At 35.1% G+C, this 15,204-nt stretch overlaps 1 protein-coding gene across 1 annotated transcript in view; it reads right to left on the bottom strand.

Annotated features, from left to right (window-relative positions):
- The window catches only part of ETNK1 (ethanolamine kinase 1), a 61,265-nt gene that overhangs the window by 12,686 nt on the left and 33,375 nt on the right, over positions 1 to 15,204 (bottom strand). Inside the window, exons 4-6 of the mRNA XM_008259540.4 lie at positions 14,948 to 15,090; positions 6,303 to 6,386; positions 3,891 to 4,051 (exon numbers count right to left, since the gene is read on the bottom strand). Of these exons, the coding sequence (XP_008257762.3) occupies positions 3,891 to 4,051; positions 6,303 to 6,386; positions 14,948 to 15,090 (388 nt within the window). The remainder of the gene's footprint in view (positions 1 to 3,890; positions 4,052 to 6,302; positions 6,387 to 14,947; positions 15,091 to 15,204) is intronic.

Raw genomic sequence — 15,204 nt, 5'->3', positions numbered from 1 at the left:
ACTGAGTTTTGGCATAGTACCAAAAGAGGATATCCACAATTATCTGAAAAAGCAAATTATTCTTGCAAAAACGTGTGTGAAACTGTTTACTTTATAAGTTCAACCAGAACAATGTATCAGATGAAATGCAGAGGCAAATAAGAATCCAGCTGTCTTCTACCAAGCTAGACATTAAAGAAATTTGCACAAATATAAATAATGCCATTTTCCTCACTAAATTGTCTTATGTTTAAGGAATTCCTTTCATTTTAAAAATATTCATTTGTATTAACATGCAATAAGTTTATTTTTAAAACACATATCTAATATTTTGAATTTTGTTTTATGCTCTAATATTAAACACTGATAATTAGCTCATGTAAATGCAAAAGCTCATAGAGGCCTTCAAAGAAGTAATAAAAGTATCACAGGGTCCCAGGATCCAACAATTCAAGAACCACTAGTCTAAATTACCTTTGCATATCTTAAGTGCTATAAAATCATCTGTGGATAGCACCCTATTCTCTTTCACTAAGTTTGTTCAGTGGTGAAAGAGAATAAAAAAAAATCAGGAGTCACTCAGCATTCAAAGTAACAGCAGCCGTTCAGACTCCCACATCAGAGCGTGTGAGCTCAGTACGCAGCTCTGCCTTCTGACTCCAGCCTTCTGCAAAGGCAGACTCTGGGAGGCGGCAGGAGGCTCAGGTGACTGCGTTCCTGCCACTCACTAAGGGACCTGCATTGAGTTTCTCACTCCAGGCTTGGCCTGGCCTAACCCAGCCTGCACATCTGCAGGCATTTGGGGAGTAAGCCAGAAGATAGGAGCTTGTGCCTCATCTGTGTGTGTGTGTGTGTGTGTGTGTGTCTCTCACATAAAACCTCACAAAAATATTATTTTGATATAGGTTGAAAAATGAAAAAATTTATAACAGTATATTTATATAGTTATAAAATTTATATAACAGTATACTTATATATTTATATATTCACAAAAGTTATATAACAGTATATTTAAAAACAGATGAAAGGGAAAGGCACTGACTACTTTCAATCCCCAAAACAAATAAATAAGTACAAATGAAATGATACATTTTGCGATTTACCTAAATAATTTTTTCCCATTTGAATGGGTATCTAAGTGTCTCCTTTAAAGAGCATTTCAACTTCTGGGCTACTCATCTCTGTTGCAAAGAATAATTGAAAGCTTTGGGGCCGGCGCTGTGGAGCAGCGGGTAACGCCCTGGCCTGAAGTGCCAGCATTCCATATGGGCACCGGTTCTAGTCTCGAACGCTCCTCGTCCCATCCAGCTCTCTGCTATGGCCTGGGATAGCAGTAGAGGATGGCCCAAGTCCTTGGGCCCCTGCACCCCCGTGGGAGACTCATTCAACATATGGTTAATAGCTTCTCCTATCAAATACCCTCCCTGTGAGATCTGTTCACAGAATTCTCCCCCTCTTCAGCACTGTGAACCTAAAGGGGAAATTCTCTATGTACAGCAATTAACTGCGTGACTCTTACAATCATAGTTTGTGCATCTCCTTATATCACAAAAGTCAATAAAAGAGAAAACTTTAACAAAGGATGGTAAGTACTGTCAGATGCTATGGGAGGATCAAGTAATAAATGTAAGGACTAGAAGGTTTCCATGGGTCACAGCAGTTACATCATTAGCGGGAACCCTTGACTAAACAGGTTTCTGTAGAGAGGTAAGGGAAAAGCAGACTGCACTATTCTCAAGAGCACTTGAAAGACGACAAAGGAACAAGATTGTGGGCTTGTTTTTATTTCATCCTGCATTCCCAATCACTTATTCATTCAAGCATTTGAGATGTGACAGGCACATACATAATGATTAGTGGGCTCCAGGCTTTGGCCCGGCCCAGCCCTGGCCATATGGAGAAAGGACCAGCAGATGGAGGATTTGTGTGTGCGTGTATGTGTGTGTGTGTATGTATATGTCTTACTCTGCCTTTCAAATGAATAAATAAAATTTTCAAAAAAATAATATCTATGAACAATTTGGTGATCAAGCTAGAAGTCATTATCTTTTGTACAGATACAAATCACAGTATCCCAAAAAGGTATCATATACCATCAAAGTTTGCAAAGGAATCCAAGTTAGAACTCTAATAGCAAACAATAGGATTATGAACTAAGAATTTAGGAGCTACGTGAACTTCATGTGGAAATTAATAAATTCAGTGCCACACACAAATGAGAAATGGCTACATGGAGGAAAATACAAATTATCAGTAGTCCTCTTGTTAATACAGAAATTGCCCAAATGGTAGCATTGAGCTGATTCTAAAGATTTAAATGACCTAATAAGAAAACTTCACATTTTCTAAGATCATGCTTCACAAAAAATAAACAGAAACAGCATATATTCTAGGACCATCCGGAGAGCACACCATTAACTGATCCAACAGGTCCACTAAAAACAGAGATGAGAGCAGCAGGTAAAGTCGCATTTCTGCACTCTTACTTGAGATGTATTCTGAGTGGCTCTAGGGAAATGCTGCTTTTATGACCATGGAAGCAGTACACTTTGGCTCACCATTCAGGTCTACTTGTAGACAACACAGCAAATAACTCCTCAGGTAAACTGTATTATAACTAATTGTATTAAAACTAAAAAGAAACAGCTAAAATAACTTTCTCCTGGTATTCAATTTGTCTAACACCTTAGCTTGTGAAAGCTCATTCTAGTGCATCATTACTCTTAGAAGATAATTTAAATGAACTACTGTTTTAAAACTAGATGCTTGCACAGTCAAAATAATCATGCATTAAAGCATTAAATCAAAGAAGAAATAGCCGCTTTAAGGAAAGAAGACAAAACACTAGACAAATCATGAAAACAGAATTCTACTGGTTCTCCCAACCTCCTCATATCATGATAGCATCAAGATGTGATGATTAAATGTATTGGAGAAAACCTCATCTCCTCTAAGTATTTTTTTTTTAAGATTTATTTATCTGGGGCCAGTACAGTAGTGTAGCAGGTAAAGCCAATGTCTGCAGTACCAGCATCCCATATGGGCACCATTTCAAGTACCAGCTATTCCACTTTGGATCCAGATCTCTGCTGTGGCCTGGGAAAGCAGTAGAAGATGGCCCAAGTCCTGGGGCCCCTGCACCCATGAGGGAGACCTGGAAGAAGCTCCTGGCTCCTGGCTTCGAATCAGCTCAGCTCTGGTCATCGTGGCCATTTTGGGAGTAAACCAGCAGATGGAAGACCCCCCACTCCTCCCATAACTATGCCTTTGAAATAAAATAAATCTTTAAAAACATTTATTTAATTAATTTGAAGGGCTGGTTCACTCCCCAAATGGCTGCAACAGGGATGGCTGGGCCAGACTGAAGCCAGGAGGAAAGTGCTTCTTCCAGGTCTCCCACATGGGTTCAGGGGCCCAAGCACTTACGCCATCTTCCGCTACTTTCCCAGACCCATTAGCAGGGAACTGGATTGGAAATGGAGCAGCTAGGACTCAGACTGACACCTAAGTGAGATGCTGGTGTCACGGCGGGGGGGGCAACTTAAACAGCTACACCACAATGCCATCCTATAAATCTGTTTTTGATTATGTTTTTCCTAATATAATGTAAAGAGAAAGAACTGATACAAAAAACTGTATCACACATTAATCCTAACCCCAACTAGAATTTACTCACTAAACAACTAAGTACTGAGCAGCTGTCATTTGGCCAGGCCTTGCTCCTTAGGGGCTGGGGTATTAGTAGTGAATGACACCAAAGTTTTGTCCTCCAAAGCAATACAATGGGATAATAAACTCTAAACTTCCCGTTTTCTCAAATGTTCAACAAAAATTCACAAAACTTAAAATAGGAAACTGTGTTATAAGACGATGAGAACTTTTAGAATTTTTCATTCCTTATTGACACTTACCAAAGCAAACTGATTGACTTGAATGAAGAGTATCTCCACCTCCTTCTCAGTAACTTCATTGCCAAAGCCCTTGAATTCCTTGTAAGCTTCCAGGTAAGAACGCAGCCACTGGCCTTGCAGTTCTCTATCTGGATAGAGACTATAGTCTACATCACTCACACCTTCAAAGAAAAAACAGAATGAAGGTTTTAAGAACACTCTTCTGCATACCTTAATAATCATTAGCATCAACTTTTTTTTTTCATAAAATAAACAAAATGCTTCCTTCCAATTCTGACTGCAATACTAGATGTTAAGTAAACTATTTATTAAAAAAAGAAACAAACATTTGTTCTATATTCCATCTTAAATTAAGATGAAACAGTATTGATCACAAAAAGCAACTCTTACTGCTTCCGTTTTTTTCTAAAATGTGTAGACTGAACCACCTGTATCAGAAGTCCCAAAGCAAGTTTCAGAAAAAATGCCGTCAATTCTTAACATTTGGGGCACTACCTCAAATTACAGCTCTAAACTTTTTTAAATCATGACTCACATTAAGAAATATAGGTTTTATTGAGATTTTGTCCATGTAATATTGTCTCAGAAAACAGTAATTCCAACTGTATCTACAAATCTGAAATATTGCTCTTTCCATTCCTTGCCTTGGAAAAAAAGAAAGAAACCTATTATCATACAAAGTTTATTTCATGACCTGAAAGATCTAGAAGATAAAGTTCATACTATTTCACCTAGCATTCAAGGTTCTTCATAAATCAGTCTAGAGCTACATACATCTCTAGGTTTTTTTTGAAGATTTATTTATTTGAAAATTGGAGTTAGAGAGAGAGAAATATATTCCATCAGCTGGTTCACTCCCCAAACGGCCACAAGAGCCAGGGCTGGGCCAGTCTGAAGCCAGGAGGCTGAAACTCCCTCTGGGTCTCCCATGTTTTGGCAGGAGACAAAGCACTTGGACCAACTTCCACTGCTTTCCCAGACATAATAGCAGAAAGCTGGTTCAGAAGCAGAGCAGCCAGGACTTGAACTGGTACTTACAGGGAATGCTGTTGTTACAGGCAGGGGCTTACCCTACTGCACAGGGTCTTACAACTTTCTAGTCTTAGCAATCTTATATCCTACAAAAGTTAAATAACTCACTTTGAAGCTTTCCTCTGTTAACTGTAGCACCCTGATTTCTCATCTATTTGCACATCCAAATTCTACCTAGCTTTACAGTTTTAGCTAATTTAGTTCAAATACCATGATAGCTCATTACATGCACAGCTGATTTTTGCCCCTGTGAAAAGATGTACAGCACATACATGGGACATAAATGTGTTAGATCTGGTAGAGGGAAATAACTAAAAGCATGTAAACTAAAACCCGAAGTATATACATGAATACACAAATGTATGAAAACACAAATTCAGCAGTGCAAAATTCCTGCTAGATAAAAAAACCAACTAAGGCAATTTCCTAAACTTTAGTTTTAGAGCATTTTGTGTTTCTAATCATAAAGTGAACTTTAAATTAATTTCTCTTACATAAAAACACTAAAACTTTTCTGCTTAAGTGATGTCATATTAATATGCCAGAGTAAAAATGAATAACTCTTCAATATTCATAGCTAAAGACAAAACTTTTTAAGTTAAATAACACCCCAGAAGCTCAAGTTTACAATGGAAAACAGCAAAGGCTTTTTTTAAAGAACAAAAAATTAAAAGTAGGTGTTCAGCCTATAGTTAAGATACTCGCACCCCATTTTGGAGAACCTGGGTTCAATACCCCGCTCTGGCTCCTGACTCTGTTCTCCTAATTCAGACACTGGCAGGCAACAGTGATGGCTGAAGTAGTTGGGTTCGTGCCACTACATCCAGGACCTGGACTGAGCTCCTGGCTCCTGGCTCTGGTCTAGCCTGATCCTGGCTTCTAAGGCATGTAAGGAGTGACTCAACAGATGGCAGCCCACTCCTCTCTACTAGTATGTCTCTCTTTCTCTCCCCATTCCCCTCCAAAAAGCCAAATAAACAAAACTTTACAAAATTAAAAATTAGGTTCAAATATTAGTTCTCTGTGTTTCACTTTGACCTTGGTGCATTACATTCCTCATCTGTAAACTGGGATTATTACCTTATATGTTTGTTGTGAAGGAAAAAAAAATGAGATGAGATTTATAAAGCACTGTGACCTACGTCAGGTCTCAACAGAAGCCACGGTCATTACGTTTCTCCTATCCATTATTTTCTGATGGCAATTAAGCAAGAAATTTTGGTTATCTCCTCTTCTCTCCAGTAACAAATAAAGAGAAAAACAAAGTGGAAAAATGTTGCTTGTGCACCCAGTACACCTTCTTTAAAGAAAGAAAACCAAAATTCTGAAAACATTTCAAAGTTAAATAAGTTACTGTATTAGTTAAGCCCTGGATTTTACCTGCAAATTCATTGAAATGATTGCCAATATCATATGCCAGGTAGTTGTATCCAGAATATTCATAATCAATGAACTGTACATCACCTATGTGAGACACAAAAAAAGACTTTAAGAAATCACATATAAGATCAGAAAATCCCTATGCTATTTGTAATTCAATAGCTTCCAATATTTTGTCTCATTGTACGTGCTTGGTTATATGCACTTCTGAGACAATACAGGACAAGGCTGTGAATTTTAATGGCAATGAGCTTTACAAAACTCAACTTGTATCTCCTAGTCAACAGCTTCTTTGAGAACAGTAATGTCCACTTTATTAAACAAAGAGGAAACACATTCCAACAAAAGTAAAAAACGTTTTTCACCACATGGGGGCATCAGTTACTTACAAATTCAGGTTTCACTAGAACTAACTAGCAATCATTACAAATTTATACAATCTTAACAAAACCTTAATTGCTAATTAACTTAGCAGTATCACCAATGTGGTTCATTGCTATCATATTCTTCTATATTTCCTGGATGCCACATGGCTAAGGTTTTCATCCTTGAAAAAAAGGCAGAGGCATATTTTTTCTTTTTTTTGTTTTCTGTTTTGAATAGTTAGATTGACTTAACGAACATGCTGCAAGGAGCAGCAGGCAAGCCGCACAGCCAACGCTGACCGCTGCCCATAGTTCCCTTTAACACTTATAAACTTGAAAAATACTCACAAAAACTAAAAGCATTCTTATTCTAAAATATATACTTCTTTATGATTCTCCAAAGATCATTCTGTTCTTTCTGTCCACATGACATAGTCCTAACTACGAATTTTCATTTTTTGAGGAATTAGCATGATAGAGGATTTGGCTGGACAAGACACAGGAATGATTTTTAAAAAAGAAAAAAAGAGAAAGACATTTAAAAAAAATCTGTCTTCATCAGGGATCACAAACTGAAACACTTACAGGAGCATGGACACATGAACAGAGGTGGCTGCAACAGTTTCTAAGCTGCTTTTATTGAGAAAATGTCTAAGAACTGCCTAATGATCTTGTCTTTTAAATAAATATCAAGCTGATGTAAAAAAATAAACTTCTGGTTTACACATTTTTGCATTTTCCAAAGAAAACAGCTTTTGAACTATAATGTCTCAATATAGATTTGCATGTTTAATTTGGGGAATTATGTTGATCATATTCCAACACAAAGAAAAACAAAATTACATGACAAAAAAAAGTCACAGCAAATCCAGGATTTTACAAAAAAAAAAGGTTAAGATTGTATGTAACATGTAATTTTAAACTTGTATAAATGGTCAAATCTAGAGCAAAATAGAATAATCAAAGAATCATATCAATTATCAAAATGTAATAAATTTAAGATTTTTAAAATGCTAGTGACAATAAATCATCATACTGCAAGCAAGTAGTATATTCTTGAATTCACAGAACATTATTTCACAAAGTCTTAAACTTATCTGAAACATTTTACTAAAATACAGAATGGAACATGCTTTTAAATTTCTTTTCTAGAAATCATCAGGAATGACATGGTAAAGACCTTCATCATGGTAAAATATGTGCAGCCACAAAAAGGAAAATAAAGTCATGAAAAAAATCTCATGTTCAGAATAACTGGGGAATCAGAGAAGTAACATGAAAAATGATACTAAATAATAAACAACACTGTGATCCAGAGTATTAAGATATGTCTAAAGAAAGAAAAAACAAAACCCTACACAGTGCATGGGAACAAAAAAACAGAGAGCGAGGAGAATGGAAATAAACCAAAGCAAAATGTTTCATCTCATAGGTGACAGTGAATTTTTCTTTTATTTTTCTGTAATTTCTAAAATTCTTAGCAGTATGTAAGAAACTAACCACACTGATTCAAAGGAGATACCTACCCAGCAGCCTTCAGAAAATCAGGTTGTAAGACAGACCAAGTTGTACAACTGAACCAACCAGTTTGATTATATAATCTTAGAATTGTAGCTGTTGATCATAGTAGCTCTCTAAACACAAATTCTTGTAGAGCTCATATAAACTGAAAATGCCAATAAAAATACACAGCCTAGACCTGAAGTTACTTTTGCCATATAAATAAAAGCTTTGATTTCAATTTTCAAAATTATATTTAGAGTTTGGCAAATACAGTTTAAATGGCACATAAAATATGCCTGCTTGCTGAGTACATATAATTTAATTAAAACATAGAGATCATTTTAACAAAAGTTAAAAATCTGCTTCAGTATGAAAATTTTAGCAGTGACTTTTTGTAGTAACATTAATTCATTAAAACTAGCCTTTATTTTTAAATGCTATGTTGAGTTTATAAATAATGAAATTTAAATAATAAGAAAATGAAGCTAACAAGATACAGATGAGGCTGTTACCAGGCTCCGTGCATGTGAACAAGTGATGCGATAAACCTCCAGTCAGTGCGTTTAAGAAGCACGGGGTGCGCCGCCACATGGCAGCAACAATGGCATACCTAATCTGTAGCAGATGAAGAAAATTTGGCAAACTCACATTTTACAAGACACAAAGCTTAAAAGGAAAAAAAATTTTTTAAAAAAATCTGCATTAACTATTCTTTTTCAAACTACTGCAAACAAAGTGGAACTCAACCTTAAATTTAATCTTCTGCAACCAAGTAAAATTAAAGAGGCCCACAGCCTTATTTAGGGTGCCAGAAAAATCACATTACTGAAAAATGCTTTCCTAACAACAAACACTATACCTTTATTCACCTAATAATTTAACTGACTTCCACAATTTCTCATTACTTTCAGAGTAATGTCCGTTTCACTATTACTAGTTCCTATGGCATCACCATCTTGTTCATTCTTTTAAGACATGACTTTTTAACCGGAGTTTCAAAGAGCAGAAAGACAAAAATTTATGCACATGTGCATTTTCTTTGGAGGGGAATTCCAATTTTCCAGATTCTCAAGGGATCCTTGACCTCTACAAAATAAAGAATACTATTTTATAGACTAGGACTGCTATTTCATTTACCTTTGTACAATTAGCACAATGACAAACACAAAATGAATAAAATGTGATTAATGGATAAAACTATAAATTCAATTTTCAAAAGCTAAATTTTATTACATTTTTTGCATATCTTCATTACAGTAATAAATCAACACACTACTGAGTTAAACTGTTCAAATTTCAGTGCGCTAAAAATGATCTTCTAATTTTAAAAGTACTTTAAAAACCAAAAAGTAGTTAATAATATATTATCCAAGGCTACAAAATTACCACATGATACATCTGTTTGGAATCCTTTACTTTGTTAAGGAAAGTAGGATAGAAGCGAAAAAGCAAATGTCAAATGAGAACCTGAAAATCCTTCCAACTCATTCTATTTTTTCACTGTGATAGGCGGATGGAAGGAGAACTCAGAAATGTAACCATAATCATACAAATGCTAGCAAAATGGTTTTTCTCTTACACAGAAAAGACAGGAGTATTCTAGTCTGGGAAGCTTTCTCCGCGTTCCTGGCCGCTGTCCAGCAGGGCTTACCCGTGCTTCACCACAGTGCTTATACACAACGCATCTACGTGGTGATCTGAGACCTCTGCTAAGCACATGGCTTCCTTCCACCTTTCCATCCTGCTAGTCCCAGAGCAACCCCAGAACAGGAAATAGTCAAACACCAGGGAAACAAATGGAGGTTCTGCAGGGAACTCTGAGACAAAATAATAACATAGTTTTGGGAGGAAGGGGACAAACCAGACAGCATGAAATACTGAGGGAGAAAGTAAGGCATTTCTGACATTCTTATTCAAGTGCATGATTGAGCATACAGTGTGGGTTTCGAAGATTAAGTTTCAGAAAAAGAACATTTAATCTAGTAAAGTTAGAGCACTCTTCCCTTAGTAATTTAATTCTGATTTTTACAATCTAACTTTTTATTCCATAAACTTAGGGATATTTTATCTTCTGCTAATCAGTGGTCTGGAACACAAAATTAAAACAGGGTTAAGATTATCCTTCACTGAAAAAAGAATCTACAGGGCGGGCATTGTGGCACAGAGGACGAAGCCACAGCTTGCAATGCCAGCATCACGTGTCAAAGGGCCAACTGACGCTCCAGCTACTCCGGCATCCATTCCAACCCTCTGCTAATGCACCAATGGAGTTCATAGCTACTGATTTCCACTTAGTTCAACCCTGGCTTTTGTGGACATTTGGGGAGTAAACCAGGAGACAAGAAATCGCTCTTGTGTATCTCCCTCCTTCAATTTGTGTTGCAATAAATAAATAAAAAAAAAACTTTCAACCTGAAAAATGTAGGTTATCAAATACAAAATTAAATTTGCGCTTATTTAAATTTAAAAACTGAAACTACTAGGAAAACAGTCATTATAACTTTAATAAAATAAATGCAATTACAGCATCTAAGAGTTAGAGCCAATCAAATGACTAAGAATGGTGACTCACTCACTGCCTATTTACAGTGTGTAAAACTCTATAAAGAAAAATCTGGCCTACTCCATAATCACAAGGAAAAAAAATTCCTTTTCTTCTATTGATTTGTATTTCCTTAAAGAGCTACAAATCCACTTACATTTTGCTGACAGAAAAAATAAACTGCGATTGTCACTACTGAAATTTAAAATTTTGTATTCAATCTCTATTGAGCTTTTTTTGAAGAAATGAGGGAGGGGAAAGGCAATGAAATAGCCACCAACAGTCATCAGACCAACAAACATTCTGATAGCATCCAGACATAAGACGGCAAGCTCTCAAGTTTTAGCAATTACTTCTGATATGTTGAAAGTCAAAAGATTAGTGAAATCAATATATCAGAGTTGAAGTCAGTTAGTCAACAGCAACAGTACAATCTGTTCACTTAGTATAATGTCTACTCAACTGATAATGGATTAACTTAAGAGATGACTGCTAAGGCATGATTCTGGAGCAAGGACCACTGCTTTCAGTTTGCTCATTGTGTACAAATTCTACATCATTAAGTATTCTTCTCTTACCTGTTTAGGATGTCCTTTCAGTGAAGGCAAGGAATGGGCTGCTGTTTACCAGCCACCTAACTTCTGGCACTAACTTTTCAAAATTCTTAACAGGAACAACTTCAGAAAGGAAGCTCACTCTTGCCCCACACTGCTGAGACCTGTCAACAGACATGTTGAGGGCAGGGAGAGGCAGTACTTCTTCCTGTGATGCCTCGAGTTCCTGGAACATGTGCTGCAAAAATGCCCACAGCCTTCAGGGTGCTCAAAATCTCTGTTTGCACTGTATATGAATATGTAAATAGGTATACATATACCCATTAACTAGTACATGTATACAATTTTTAAATTTTTAATTCATCACTTGGGGTTACAATTATGATAGGAACTATAGGCTCCACTTATAGATAAATCAAACCTTAATAAACCTTAATTCTTGTTACAGCACAGAGTTAGCTTTACAGCCTATAGTAACCATTTTTCACTTTTTCAGATCAGATACATTTTGTAAAATGCATGCTATAAACATAACACATGGTTGGCAAACTAAGTCATTTGTTCAGGCCAAATGCAACTCACCACTTGTTTTTGGAAATAAAGATGTATTGGAACTCAGCCACATTCACGTATCTACGTATTGATGGCAGTGCTACAACACAGAGGGGACACAAAATCTCAAAGACATGTATGCTATCTAGCCTCTCAGAGAAAAAAAAAAAATGGCCAGGCCATCTCAGCCACAACTAAGAGCTGCAAAGTACCTGGTCCAGAGCTATATACATTTATATACAGGATCTAAACCTTGTCAGCAACCACCTAAAGTAAATATTTTCTATTAGTCACAAAAATAAACTGAAGTGTCATACTATCAAAAAGACAAGAGGTGCCAGGGAAACTGCTGAACATGCATATTTTGAATTCTATCTACAGGAATTCTTTTTCAGCTGGTCATAGAATGGGTACAGATATCTGCATTTTGGCCAAATACTCTAGATGATTTTGATACAGTTAAAGACCAAACATAAACACAAAGATAAAATGACCTCTCTAATACCATTAACTTCTGCGATTGAGCAGAGAATGGCAACAAAACCTGTGTTCTGACTTTTTTCAGTTGTTACAAAGCTTTGTAACATCTGCTTAAGAGATTTTCTAATTAATGTATATGAAATGTAAATTGCTATGATTTAAAAATATATGCAGACTTCAAGATGATCCAAGTAAGTTTATGAAGTTTGTCTAAAATTAGTGCTTCTGAAAAATCAGTTTGAAACATAATCCAGACAGTTCGTTTGCTGATGTCAAGGTCAGTCCTTTGGCTTTTATTTAATTATTTCTATCTAATTGCATCTCATGGGTAGGTATAAAATAGTGAAGCCCTGAGCTTCAGTCATATGAATGAAGTAATAAAAAAAATTTGTGAATATAACATGTAGCTTAATCATTTACTCTATGTAGAAATTATCTCCAAATACTCAACTTCGTTTTTTAGTATCTAAACAAGATAAGCTAAGGTAAATGACTTTGCAGCTATTAATCAACCTTTAGATAACTTACATAAGTATAGTATTAATCCTATGCTAGAGTCTCGAATACATATTTTTGGCATATTAAACTTACCAAATCTTGCCTATTTTTGCAATGTTATCTTCTAGTTATAACTAAAGACTCAAATACATTATGTTACAATTCCTCAAAACCAATAGCTACTAATTTTAAACAATACCAAACACTAGAAAGAATTTCTTGGCACACTTTTATTAATTCTAGATTTTACCTGAGCATTTTAGCTAACTTTTTCAAAATGCTTATGCATCAACAAATCACAGATCATTTTTCACCCCCAGTGGCTGCCAAAGGATTGGAGCTAGACTTCCTAACAGACATTACAAAAACCACTGGGAAGGAAAAAGGGGGAAAAACATTTCCATAACTAACAAGCAAACATAAGCACAAAGACAAGAAACAAATGGTACAAAGTTGACTACCATGAAACAGGACACACTCTAAAAATGTGAAAGACAAAGTAATCTGATTTTTTTGGTCCCATATTTTTAGTTGTATAAGCAAGTTTATTCTGTGAAATGAATATGCAAAATAAAACTTGTAAAAATAAAAATATGAAATATTAAAATTATATTTCAAAGAAAATAAAGATTCTCTTTGATTAACTTGCAGTTAAAAATAAAGCTGAGTGTCCACTTCAAATGTAAGATGAAGTCCCTCACTTTAAATTCCATTATACAAAATGTACTGGGTCTTGCACTGAACTTAAAAGCTAATACATGGCTTTAAAGCATAATTAATGCCCTTGTCTTACAAATGGCATTGAGATTTGGTTACCAGGATATAATATAATACATATATACTATGACAACTGTAACTAATAAACAGACAATACTACATTTAAGGACACTGTCAAGTACTTAACGTTTTAGTATATACCTGAAGTTTTAAAAAAAACAATAATTAAACACAAAAATTTCAAGATTCACAAATAAAGATGTCAGCTCAGTATGTTTTTAAAAAGTAGTATTAATATACTACATTAAAGTATCAAAGACATTCAAAAATGTCTTTCAAAATATGTGCTTAATTCTACCACCCTTGACAGTGTTCCTTTGATCATCTTCAAGTTGGCTATAAATAGTTAACAACCCTTGTATCAGAATGATCTCAATTTACAATCAAAATGAAGGGTGACAAAAGTAATTTACCATTATGCCCATGTTAATGAGACTCCTTTGGCTTTAGTATATTTACAACAGCACACTTTTGATTCGAAAATCAAGCCTTCCAACTATAATGACTATCCTCAAAAACTGGTTTCCTATAAAACGCAATAGCTTCACAGTTTCAAACAGTTTTAAATTAATACTAATCCTTCAACCAAAACTGCATTTTTAAATTCCAATTTAGAGTTGAAGGACATTTATCACTCAGCAACCAAACCTCAAACCACTTTACCCAATGATATAATACAATCAAGTGTTTCTTAAATATGAAAACAGAAGGAATTTGAATACAGCAAGATAGGAACACACAAAAAAATTCCATCGAAAGTATCATTGACTACATCAAAAATGTTAAAATGATTTACTAGAAGGTCTTGATTATTATTTTAGTACATGTAAATTTGATCAATCATACATAACATATACTCCATCTGGGCTCTGTCCTAGTGTCCAGATAGCTAACCAATCAGCATAATGAACAGGTAATGGGAAACCTGGGGACGTGTTTATTTCTAATACTCTTGTTCTTTCCAATACCGTGAGACAATTTCTGTATTTATAAAACAGTGCAATGCCAATTTCTTGATATTCCATGACCCCATTACAAGCAGGTATACTTTCAATTCATGAATAATCAAATTAGATTTTACAGATAAATTTATAAAGAAAATCATTTCATCATTGTACATTTAAAAATCCAACAGGAACCACAAACTGTTTCTAACAAACCAATTCTAAAAAGAATATTTTGCACCAATACATATTTCTAATTTATTACAGTGACCTTGACTTTATAACCTAAAAGAAAATCTTTAAGGACTTCATATACGTTTTTAATCTTTGCATTTTTGAATTAAATTTATTTGTATTAATACAATGATCAAAGTAACATTAAAAACACAAAAGAAACCAACTTTACTTACTGCTAAGGTCAAATACCTACCTTGTTTCTCATTGTAGATTATATTCTTACACAATAGATCATTATGGCAAAGCACAACAGGTGAGCCCAGGTTGGAAAGAATCTCTTTCATCCAAGTCATCTCTTCCTGAAGAATCTGAGGGCTTGGGATATCACTTAGGAACCTTTTCATTTTAAAAGAAGAGTTACATCTTATTTATCTCAATGACGTTTTTCCAAGTTTTATTAATAATTAACATCTACTTTAATTAAGTCTCTTCCTTTCAATTTCACTCCTG

This window comes from Oryctolagus cuniculus, chromosome 9 (assembly GCF_964237555.1).
Source record: "Oryctolagus cuniculus chromosome 9, mOryCun1.1, whole genome shotgun sequence".
In the NCBI taxonomy this organism is placed as follows: Eukaryota; Metazoa; Chordata; class Mammalia; order Lagomorpha; family Leporidae; genus Oryctolagus; species Oryctolagus cuniculus.
Note: the sequence above shows the minus strand (reverse complement) of the source record. Positions and strands in the feature narration are given on the sequence as shown.